At 54.6% G+C, this 10,214-nt stretch overlaps 5 protein-coding genes across 5 annotated transcripts; 1 reads left to right on the forward strand and 4 right to left on the reverse strand.

Moving 5' to 3' along the window:
• Nucleotides 1-501: 501 nt before the first annotated feature.
• EI97DRAFT_372507 (DNA-directed RNA polymeras-like protein III subunit Rpc34) lies at nucleotides 502-1,625 on the forward strand (the record flags this gene model as incomplete). Its single annotated transcript, XM_033795356.1, has 2 exons — nucleotides 502-776; nucleotides 824-1,625. The coding sequence occupies 2 exons, from the start codon at nucleotides 502-504 to the stop codon at nucleotides 1,623-1,625; spliced, it is 1,077 nt and encodes a 358-aa protein (XP_033656463.1).
• A 218-nt stretch (nucleotides 1,626-1,843) lies between these two features.
• On the reverse strand, nucleotides 1,844-2,929 carry EI97DRAFT_456357 (uncharacterized protein; the record flags this gene model as incomplete). The annotated part of the gene is made up of 2 exons (XM_033800722.1): nucleotides 1,844-2,395; nucleotides 2,480-2,929. The coding sequence occupies 2 exons, from the start codon at nucleotides 2,927-2,929 to the stop codon at nucleotides 1,844-1,846; spliced, it is 1,002 nt and encodes a 333-aa protein (XP_033656464.1).
• A 604-nt stretch (nucleotides 2,930-3,533) lies between these two features.
• On the reverse strand, nucleotides 3,534-5,402 carry EI97DRAFT_371960 (alkaline phosphatase-like protein; the record flags this gene model as incomplete). The annotated part of the gene is made up of 2 exons (XM_033795322.1): nucleotides 3,534-4,174; nucleotides 4,223-5,402. The coding sequence occupies 2 exons, from the start codon at nucleotides 5,400-5,402 to the stop codon at nucleotides 3,534-3,536; spliced, it is 1,821 nt and encodes a 606-aa protein (XP_033656465.1).
• A 435-nt stretch (nucleotides 5,403-5,837) lies between these two features.
• Nucleotides 5,838-9,008, reverse strand: EI97DRAFT_431165 (Zn(II)2Cys6 transcriptional activator). The gene is made up of 5 exons (XM_033797867.1): nucleotides 8,497-9,008; nucleotides 8,410-8,435; nucleotides 7,504-8,342; nucleotides 7,190-7,452; nucleotides 5,838-7,139 (listed from the first exon to the last, which is right to left on the reverse strand). The coding sequence occupies exons 1-5, from the start codon at nucleotides 8,666-8,668 to the stop codon at nucleotides 6,271-6,273; spliced, it is 2,169 nt and encodes a 722-aa protein (XP_033656466.1). The 5' UTR covers nucleotides 8,669-9,008; the 3' UTR covers nucleotides 5,838-6,270.
• Nucleotides 9,009-9,127: 119 nt separating this feature from the next.
• EI97DRAFT_492552 (ribosomal protein L34e) lies at nucleotides 9,128-10,122 on the reverse strand. Its single transcript, XM_033802321.1, has 3 exons — nucleotides 10,058-10,122; nucleotides 9,868-9,981; nucleotides 9,128-9,817 (listed from the first exon to the last, which is right to left on the reverse strand). Exons 1-3 carry the CDS (start codon nucleotides 10,079-10,081, stop codon nucleotides 9,611-9,613), a joined length of 345 nt encoding a protein of 114 aa, XP_033656467.1. The 5' UTR covers nucleotides 10,082-10,122; the 3' UTR covers nucleotides 9,128-9,610.
• Nucleotides 10,123-10,214: the final 92 nt, after the last annotated feature.

Raw genomic sequence — 10,214 nt, forward strand, 5'->3', positions numbered from 1 at the left:
TTCGGAGGTGACTACTCGTGCGTTTCCCCTCTCCAAGTTTATCCATTTGGATCTCGCAAACTGTTTCCACAGCCGACCAGCCAAGCGGCTTCCCCACGGGCTGGCTGACTGCCCAGGTGTACGAGATGCATCTGATCAAAGAAATGAAGCCGGCGGTAATCGCACAGCCAGCGGTTGAGTGGCACGCCACAGCTGAAGAGTGAACCAATGGTCCCGTAGGCGACGGCCGTGGATGTTGTCAAAGGAAGCAATATAGATGCGGCGTGGTTAAAGCGGCGCTAAACTGCGGAACGACCCGTGTGTTCCCCGAGTCCCGAGTCGGGATCACTTCGGGCCGCTAGTGGAACACGTGATTTGGCGTCGGAGATGGTTTTTCGGAAGGCGCTGACGCGCTTGAGTCTTGTCTGCCCAGGTGAACTCTGGACGACACCAGAACTTGAACCATCGGCAACATTACCTGTCCCTATGATTGACCGGTAGTCGTCAAAACACCCTACTCTCATGGCGACAGACTCACAGCGGGCGGCCGCGCCGGCTGGGGAAGCCCTCGACAGTGTGCTGCAGCAGAATAAAATCGACGTGCTGTACGACCAGTGTGCGAAGGCACCACAGGGCACATTATTCTTCCAGCGCGACTTGTCGAACATGGCCGTCGCCGAGAATCTGAACGAGCTCATTGTCCTGGTGCAAGAGCTGGTCGATATGCAGCTCATGAAGCCCATGACCTTTGATGGCGAGCCTTGCTGGAAACTGAGGACCCGGCAGGACGCAGAGAAGTAGGATGTCCTTCCCGTCTAAGAGCCTCTGGGGCTAATGAGTTCAGGTTACGGAAACTGACATCCGAGGAGCGCCTCCTATACCATCACATCGACCAGGCCCAGGCGGAGGGCATCTGGACCAAAGCCTTACGGTTACGCACGAACATGACACCCCAAGCCGTGAACAAGTGTCTCAAGAGCTTAGAAAACAAAGACCTGGTCCAGTCCGTTATGAGCGTAAAGTTCCCCGCCCGGAAAATGTACCTGCTGAAGCACCTACGACCGTCGGAGGATATTGCAGGCGGGCCCTGGCAGTCCGAGGGCGATTTCGATATGGCATTGATCGACACTGTGTCGCGGATCGTGGAGCAACTGATCCAAAAGGAAACCTGCGTGACCGTTCAGCCAGGATATAACAACTACGACCGCTCAGAGGCCATCGCACAGAAGAAGGCGCAGCGTCGTGCAGCACAGGACATAGAGGATGCACCAGCTGTCAAACCGTACCACCCCCCTCGTCACAACAAACCAAGGCTTGTGCTCAGCCATGACCCCAAACTCCCCACCGCCGCTTCCCTCCTCGAACAAATCATTTCTCTGGGCATTATCCGAGATAAGGTCATCCGCGAGTCCGACATGGAGCAGCTCCTCGACATGATGGTCCTTGAAGGCCGTCTCGAGAAGATAGGAGCCACCTATCGGCTTGCACTGCGCCCGTCGGACGTCGAGGAAGGCATGAACGGCTTCGTGGATGCCCCTTGCGGCACCTGTCCTGTTTTTGATCTCTGCGGTGATTCAGGCGAGATCTCGGCGCGGACCTGTGTGTACTTCGCCGAGTGGCTGGGAACAGAGTCTGAGGTAGTCTGATTGTTAAAAGGCAGCATGTGTTATATGGGTATGGTAAAGATATTTGCAGGATTGCATAGCGACGGCGTTACATTCAGGAAAACTCGGATCTGGATGGTATGTCCACTGCATCTTCAGGCGTTAGCACATCTCTATTATTTCCCAAAAAAATCAGAAAAATCTGTCAGTTTCACATTAAGCCCTTTCATTCCATCCGTTCATTTCCGTCCCCTCACCACTCAATTTCCCTTCCTTCCCACACCCACTATAGCCCCCATACCGAATCTCACCTTCTGCCCTTTGCCAAACAACCCCTCAACCACCTCTACCAACGCTCCTTTAACCTTCCCACTCCAGATGCTCCTCTCCTCCCCTTCCCCCCACTTACCACTCACAGCCCTAATCGGCAACTCCATCGCCCTAACAAAATCCCGCGCATCAACCCACTCATGCTCAATCTCCACTACCTCAACACTCACATCCGCAAACCCGGCGCCCCTAAGCTCCCTCTCCGTCGTTTCCGGCAGATGCAACTTCCGATCCGGAAACGCGATGTTGATGAATCCCAGCTCCGAGGGCGTGGCGGAAAAGAGGTCTGGTGGGAGCACAAGCTGGGCTGCGGAGAGGAGGTACGTGTACCAGGATATGGAGGACCAGGTTGTCAGGGCTAGGGTTCCGGAGGGGGCGAGCTGGGTATGGAGGGAGGAGAGGGTAAGGGTGGGGAGGGCCATGAGGGCGAAGGAGAGGGTTAGGTGCGTTGGGGGGTTGTAGGGGAGGTTGGGGGGGATGTTCTGTGGGGGGTTTGTTATTCAGGGATGGAATTGAAACCTCAAGGAGAGGAGGAGGGGATGGGAAAAGAGGAAAAGAGAACGTACAGTCACATCCACCAGACGCGTCTCCAACCCCAACACCTCCTTCCACCCCTCCCTCTCCCCCCTTTCCCGCGTATACGCCACCATCTCGGGACTCACATCCGCAGCCAGAACCTTGATCTTCCCTCTCACCACCTCCTCTCTTCCCTGCCGCAACTTGTCGTACAAACAAGCCACAACAGCTCCCGTCCCGCACGCAAAATCCCAGAGTCTCACCTCCCCCTTTTCCTCTCCGGTTTCCTCTCGTGCGTTGCCCTCTATAAGGTCTGCCAAACCGGCTTTTTGCACCAGTACGTCGGCATAGGGGCGCGTGATGCGCTCTGTGCGGAGATACTCTTGCGCGATGGATGATGTGGACCAGAGGGTCGAGAGGGGGTTATTTGGGTTTTCGACTTCGGTTTTGAGGGGTGAGGTGTTGGGTGACGGCTGGCTGGTTTGGGTTGGGGTCGACATGTTTAGTGGTGTGTAAAATAGGTCCTGGGTAGTCCCGTCCTTCGAGTCCTTAATTCGTTTTGAGCAGCGGGACTGGGGGTTGTATATTGACAGTATTCTTCTCGGGACCGTGAAAAGTAAAAGACACCAAAACGTATATGGGAGTCGACAGGATTTGTGCTGTCGTAAGATAGGATCGTGTTTAGGACGAAGCTGGGTACCTTGACTTGAAGGAGAGAGGGAGTTGTGTGGACTTCGGATGGATACTATGCACAGCAGCGTTGAAGTAAAGCAAGATGGTCAGAGTATTTATATACACATCCACGCCCTTTGTAGTAGTGGCGGCGGAGACAATGGAGACTTTTCTCGCGACGTAAGCTGCAAAGTCGCCGAAAGATAGTGTCTAGAATGAAAAGATGACATGAAAAATGAGGGGCCTGAGGGATGCCGAGAAGTTAAATACGAGTAAGACCTCAAAGATAGCACAAATGGCCAAATATAAGGAAAATGTGGACGAAATTTGCGAGAAAGAAAATGATAGCATATATCTGTAGTACGTACACGGAGGAATCGCAAAACGTTCAAACCCGTCTGAACCCACTTGTACATAAACGAAACATACCCTCTAATGCATCCCACACCCACAGTCGTCCCCTCTCCCATGCACCACCCCTCTCTTCATCAGATTCCCCGCATACCGCTTCCTGAAATCCCCCGCATATCCCGTAACATGATCCTGCCCATCCAGCCTCTCTCCCTCCTCGGGTAACCGTCCCATCCAACTAACCTCTTCGCCATCCGCACTCTGAACCTTCAGCTCCTTGCCCTTCTCCCTCAACTCCTTCGTAATGGCATCAACATCGACATTGAGATAATCGCTCAAAAACTTCCCAACCTCGGTATTCTCGTGATTCCCCACCAGGGCCGACGCAACGCGCGGATCGCTACTATAGATATTCACATCCGCGGCTGAGTGGCCATGGGTCGACCACCCGGTTTGGCTGCGTCGAGACACCATGTCTGCGAACTGGTACAAGGCTGTATCGGGGACGTCGACGAGGTTCGAGATTTCCTCGTCGGAGGCGTCATGGATGCCGAGGCCGGTGATGACTAGATCTTTGACGAAGGCTGTGGTTTTGGATTTCGAAGGGGAGGGTTCGGCGAGGAGGAACTCTTTGTAGAGGAGGTCGAGGCGTTCCGCGGAGTGCGAGGCATTGGCTAAGGGGCCGGGGTACCAGAGGTATTCGGGGTAGGACGCGTGGAGTTCTGCATGGACGTTAGCCGTTGGACATTACGAGGGATGAGTATACGTACGTCGTGCGGTTGCTAGACCGCCGGTTTCGTGGTCAGACGTAGACACCATGACACCGTCTGTGGCTTCGTTCCTGAGGAACTCCAGGACACTCGCGAACGCCTTGTCGTAGGAGAGGACTTCGTGGACCTGGGCGGCTGGGTCGTTGTGATGGCCAGCATGATCGATACGGCTGCCTTCGATGAGAAGGAAGAAGCCCTTCTTGCTATCCCGCGTAGCGTGGCTAAGAGCCTTCAACGCTGTCTCTGCCATTTCATGGAGAGCCGGATAGATGTCACCTTCGTTGCGTCGATCGATTTCATACGGGATATCGCCATCCGCGAAGAGGCCAAGCAAGGGGAAGTTGACCGCCTTTCCGGCCTTCAGCGCATCGAAACCCTTCCGGTCAGACACGTAATTGAAGCCGTTCTGCTTCGCCAGATCAACGATATCCTTGTCGTCCGCTCTGCAGGAGTCCGAGGTAGAATTGGGCAGGAAATGGCATCGTCCACCCCCAAGAATCAAATCCACAACACGTCCAAGCGGATGATCCCCAACCAGCTGTTCCGCGATTCGATCCTCCTCTTGCCGCATGTTCACATGCGAGGCAAAGCACGCAGGCGTCGCATCGGTGATCCGGGTCGTCACGACCAAGCCCGTCATGTATCCCGCCTTCTTCGCCGCCTCAAGCACGGTACCGCAGGGCTCATGGTTCGGCAGCACCGAAATCGCACCGTTGTAACTCTTCATTCCACAGGAGAAGGCGGTAGCTCCGGCCGCCGAATCCGTAATCAAACTAGACGAAGACCTCGTCCTCGATTGACCGATCAAATGCTTATCCAAGATCAACTGCTCATTATATGGTGCTCCATTCTTGAACTGCATAAAACTCCTAGTCAAGCTCAAACTCGTCGGGCCCATACCGTCGCTGACCATGAAGACTAGGTTTCGCTTTCCACTCGAGTGCCCCGGACTGGCATGATGCGTATCTTGGGACTTCTGATAGACGACCGCAAGTATAATAACAGCTGCCGTCGCAACGACAGCCCATGCGAAAAGGCCTAGTTCCCTCCAGAATCTCAATGTCCGCGGTCCGGACGTGCGATGTGTGCGTTGGCCGGTCAGGAGGGCATCTTCTTCGGCGAGGTCGCGGGAGCGCTCGGAAGAGGACCGCGCTGAAAGGAGAGGGCGTTCACCCGCCATCGCGAAGGACGGTGTTTTCAACTACGTGGAGCCTAAAGAGGGGGTACAAGGTGACGATATGCGATGGTGACGATAGGGTGCACGAGTGTCGCTGTCGCAGTTCGGTGACAGCCGCAGCGGTATCAGGCCCGTGATATCATGAAGTGGAGTACAGCGGGTGAATGAAACGAGAAACAGTGACGGGCAGAAAGGAGAGAGTTGGTGTCTATTCCATGGTCGCCATGTTTCAGGAAGAGGGCGGTGTTGACGAGCATGCCCGTCAGCGGGCCGAATCCGCGAGTCTGCACGTGGGAGCTGATCGTTCCCAGATGCGATCGATCATCTTGGCATCTAGGGACGTGCACACGAACAGCACAACCCATTGCTTGTCGCTCAATACAATCGGGTCCCGTATCCCAATATCCGCCTGGCGTATGAGCCGAGACACATTCGGGGTGGATTACTCTATTAGATTTGAGTCAATTCTAGTTGTGAGATAAACCAATATATCCTCTGGAACCAAAAGGTCTCAAACATAATACCAGTACCGTACACATGCGAAGCATGCACACAATTCACGGATATGATAGTTTCCTATCAATGAGAGCAATAGACCGGTACGTCAAACAGCCAAAGCAAGTGCAACACGGATATGCCAAAACGACCAAAACCAAAACCAGACCGCCGCCCTCAGACCCCGAGGCGCCGAATGAATACTAGATGGAACCCATAATCACAGTTATTGTGCCCGAGGGGTATAGTTGCGTGATTGGAGGCTACAGATCCTCAGTTCTGTGCGGTAGAAAGGAAAGAATTGGGCCAGTGATCGATGTTCGGTCGGAGTCGAAAAGGGTCTCCTGATCTGCATAAAGAGATCGACGAACGGCAATCAAGCACCAAACTCCTGCCCAAATGTCCCTCCAAAACCGCCCCACTCAGTCTGCGATTCCAACATCCAGCTAACCGGATCGAAAATCTCGAAGCTGTTGGCACTCATCAGACCATTCGGCAGCTGTAACGGCATGCTGAGCGTGTTGAGGTGCGGGTTGAACTGGGATAGTGTATGAACCGAGTTCTCAGCTGCAAGCGAATCCGGAGGCGGCGTCTCGTTGCCCGAACTGTCAGCGTTGGTAGGATTATTAACGACTTTGGCATCGAGCTGTTCGGCAGCACCGCTGACCTGCGATTCGCGCCAGCGCCATACACAGTCGAATACAACGCTCATGCTCATGCGACTCCGGATGATGAGGCCGAGTGGATCTTCCAGCATGCCGTTGCTTTCTCGTCGCTCGGACTGCGGGTTCATATTAAACATGGAGATGTTCGAATTGCCGACGACAGGGGATTGTGACATGCTGTGTAGACTGCTTCGGCCGCGGGAGCTCTCTTTCCACAGCTGCGCCAACACTTCCGCGAGCCGGTCCAATAGATCGTTCGGCATGACCTTGGATTTCCTCATCGCATCGATCGTCTTGAGCACAAAGTTACGACCCTGGTCGAACGGCAGCCGAGCGGAAAATTCCGAGTTTAGGAGTTTGAGCAGGGCAAAGCCGGCGGCCAAGGACATCTGCATGATGTAGAAGGGGACATATTTCAACTTGTCTTCGGCTTGCAGCTCGAAGACACATTGTAGGAAGCCTGTGGCGGCATAGTAGAGATCGAGCAAATCGTCTCGCCTTTCCAGGCGGGGCTCGGAATTGAAGAAGGAGTAAAGGTGGAGATGAAGGGAAACTGCCCGGTGATGCAGTTCTTCCGTGCCTACATTCGCGGTTAGTTTGCAATGTCGGGTTTCAAGCAAAGACACCCACCCTTGTCAACGCCATCCAGGTTCTCTCGCTCTTCCTTCATGCGATCATTCTCAAGATGCATGTATGTCGTAGCCGCGCCGTCGGCAAACTTTCGACTCGTCGACGCATAGAGCAGTTTATTGATGCGACTAGCAGCCATCTCCTGGCGCAGCCGTACAAATAGGGTGGGGGACATGATCTTCATATGATTTTCATCATCGCTTCTGAATTCCAGGGTCGAATCATATAGCGTGATGGATGGTTGCCCATAGCCTGTGGACACACTACTGGATGTTAGCAAGCTGCAATGGGATTTCTTGCGGAGAAAGACGCACGTCTGAGCGACGATGTTGCATACAGCCCATGTCCGTAGACGATCGTTGATATCTTCCTTCTCCAATTGTACTTTCGTCCTCGAAAAGTCCTGCGGATGTGTGGGTTGGTGCAAGCCAATCTGCATGGCAATCTGCATCATGACTCCGCAAAGCATAAACGTAGGATCGCTGACAGTCGTCCTTGCGGGTAGGGGCCAAGTGCAAAGAAGACAAAGTGCCTTCACGACATGGTGATTGGGCTGCGTCTTGATTGTCCGCCATATCTCGTCAGTCAAGGGCTCCTTGAGGCGCTTCAGGAGACTGGTGTCGCCCTGATAGTGGCGGGCCGCAACGCTAATGATGGCCCAGAATAGCAGTTTGGAGTCCTTGGAGTAGACATCGTCCGGAGATCGCGTCGGTTCGAGGAATGGCAGGAAAGGATGGTAATGAGTGAAGAATTCGTCGAAGAGGTCGGTTGCCTGTGCGGGAGTAATCTTGACGTCGTTGGGCTCAGTGCCCAGGGAAACGAACATGGGCGAGCCGCTGCGGAGATCCAACAGCGATGTTGCAACCTGCTGGTGCTGGCTCTGTAAATAGGCGTCCTTCGCGTCTCTCTCGTCGGACGTCTGGCCATAGCCATTTCCTCCGTTGCTAGCGGTAGAAGCCTGCTGCGGCAGTAATGCCCCTCTACCTTCATACATGGCCAGGCGCTCCCGCAGCTGCTCCATCTCCTTCTCCATTTCGGCATTGCGGTTCCGCTTCCCCACGCGCTTGAAGTTGGGCTCGATGACACATCTGAGACGCTGTTTGACGCATCGGTCGCAGGCCTTGAAGGGCTCTTGTTGCACATTACACTTCAACTGCGAGCAAGTCAGTCGGTCGTCCCTATGTGTGTCCCGAGGCGCAAGCGCAAAAGGGTTGACTCACTTTCTGTTGCCGGCACTCATTGCACGCTGCTCACTGCCTGGTTAGCGTCTTCCTTCGCCGTTGCAAAATATCTCAAGGCATACGGACCCCTCTTCACGACGGCAGTGCGCCGCGACTGCGCCTGGCGACCATTCTCGCCGTTCTCTGCCTCGTCGTCGCTCGAGGCGGGGCGCTTGAAGACGTTGGAGCGCGCGCTCGTGGGACTCGCGATGTAGGACAGCTGCTGTGTGCTCTGGGTCCCCGGAGTCGTCGGGGACATGGAGAGCATCCTGCTGAGGTCAAACAGCCGTGGCAGCTCAGGATCCAGCACCGATATCGCTCGAGAGCGCGCCCCAAAGCGGGCGTAGAGGTTGACTGTGCGGGGTGCCGTGAAGATCCAATCGGGAGGACTAGGCCTGGACGGCGGCGAAGCTCCGGCAAAAACCTCCGCGTGAGTCTCTGTTTATCTGTTTATTATTATTGTGCGTCGCGCTGGGGTGGCGCACCTAAGTAGACGGGCCAGCCAGCTTGACTCACGGGAATTGGGATACCTGCTGCACGCTCTCCAAGGCTGGCGGTCGAGGGTTGATGGGACCGAACGCATAGATGCAGGCGACCGGCGAACCAGTGGGTAAGACAGCTAGACTAGCACAACACGAGGGCAGATCACACGGAGCCTCGTATATCGAGAGGCCGTAATCCCCTTTTACGACATTCAGCCTATCCGTCTGGCATGGGTAGCGGCTGTTCAAGGCTGTTGACGCATTGCAGTACTGCTTATGGTGCTGGACACAACCAATCACCCTGAACATAGGTGAACTGGACGACATCTTTCAGCGCCGGTCCTCAACGGACAGCATACAATCGACCGAATATCGGGTTGCACCGAAGTCCTGCACATACGGATGGAAACCGGAGGCTCAATTCTTCGCAATGTAATTGCCATACCGCGGGTCTGTCTTGCGAGCAGTGCTTCCATCCTCTCGCACCCACCTCCTCTCTCGCATCACCCAAGAAAGACAGCCTTATGCGTGACTTTTCACTGACATTGATTCTCCTACCCAGTCGCTTGTCCCTGGTGGACCCGCAAAAGTGATGTAGGTATCGCTTTGTGTGCATTGAACCCTAAAACCCGGCCTGGAATAGGAAACGGCCCATAATGCCCATAACACCGGTGTTCCTCATTGACGACGTCCATTCCTCTCCAGCTCCCTTCCGGCGCTTAGCGCTTCTTCTGCTGCGACTCCTTGAGCACCTTCTTCACCACCTTCTGCTCCTCGATCAGGAATGCGCGGACAATGCGGTCCTGAACGCAGTTGGCGCAGCGAGAACCACCATAGGCACGCTGAACGGTCTTCTTGGGGCGGCTGACGGTGGCGTATTCGCGGGGGCGGAGGGCGGGGATACCAGCGAGCTTGATGCCGCAGTCCTGGCGGAAAATCAGATATTGGGTACGCTTTCATCTTAAATCCAACTTACACCGCACTTGGGTGCAGAGCCCCTCTTCTTGATGTGCAGGTACCGGAGCTTGCCTCCCGGGGTCTTGATCACACGAACATTCTGGCTCGAGGTGTTGTAGGGAGCCCTTCGGCGCTGCATCCTTAATGTCAGCCGTCATGTCCTAATCCTCCATTTTTCAATTTTCATTTCGTAGCGCGGAGAGGCATACATAGGTAAGTCTGGTGTTCGGCATCGCGACGATGTTCCCGGAGAATCAGAATGAGGGTTCCTGCAAGAAGGCCTAATGAGCGTGGGCCGGTATGCGAGAAAAATTAAATCGTACCTATATCTTTGATGAATTAGAACAATGGATAGCAAGGAATGGC

Source organism: Westerdykella ornata (genome assembly GCF_010094085.1).
Source record: "Westerdykella ornata strain CBS 379.55 unplaced genomic scaffold EI97scaffold_4, whole genome shotgun sequence".
Lineage (NCBI taxonomy): Eukaryota > Fungi > Ascomycota > Dothideomycetes > Pleosporales > Sporormiaceae > Westerdykella > Westerdykella ornata.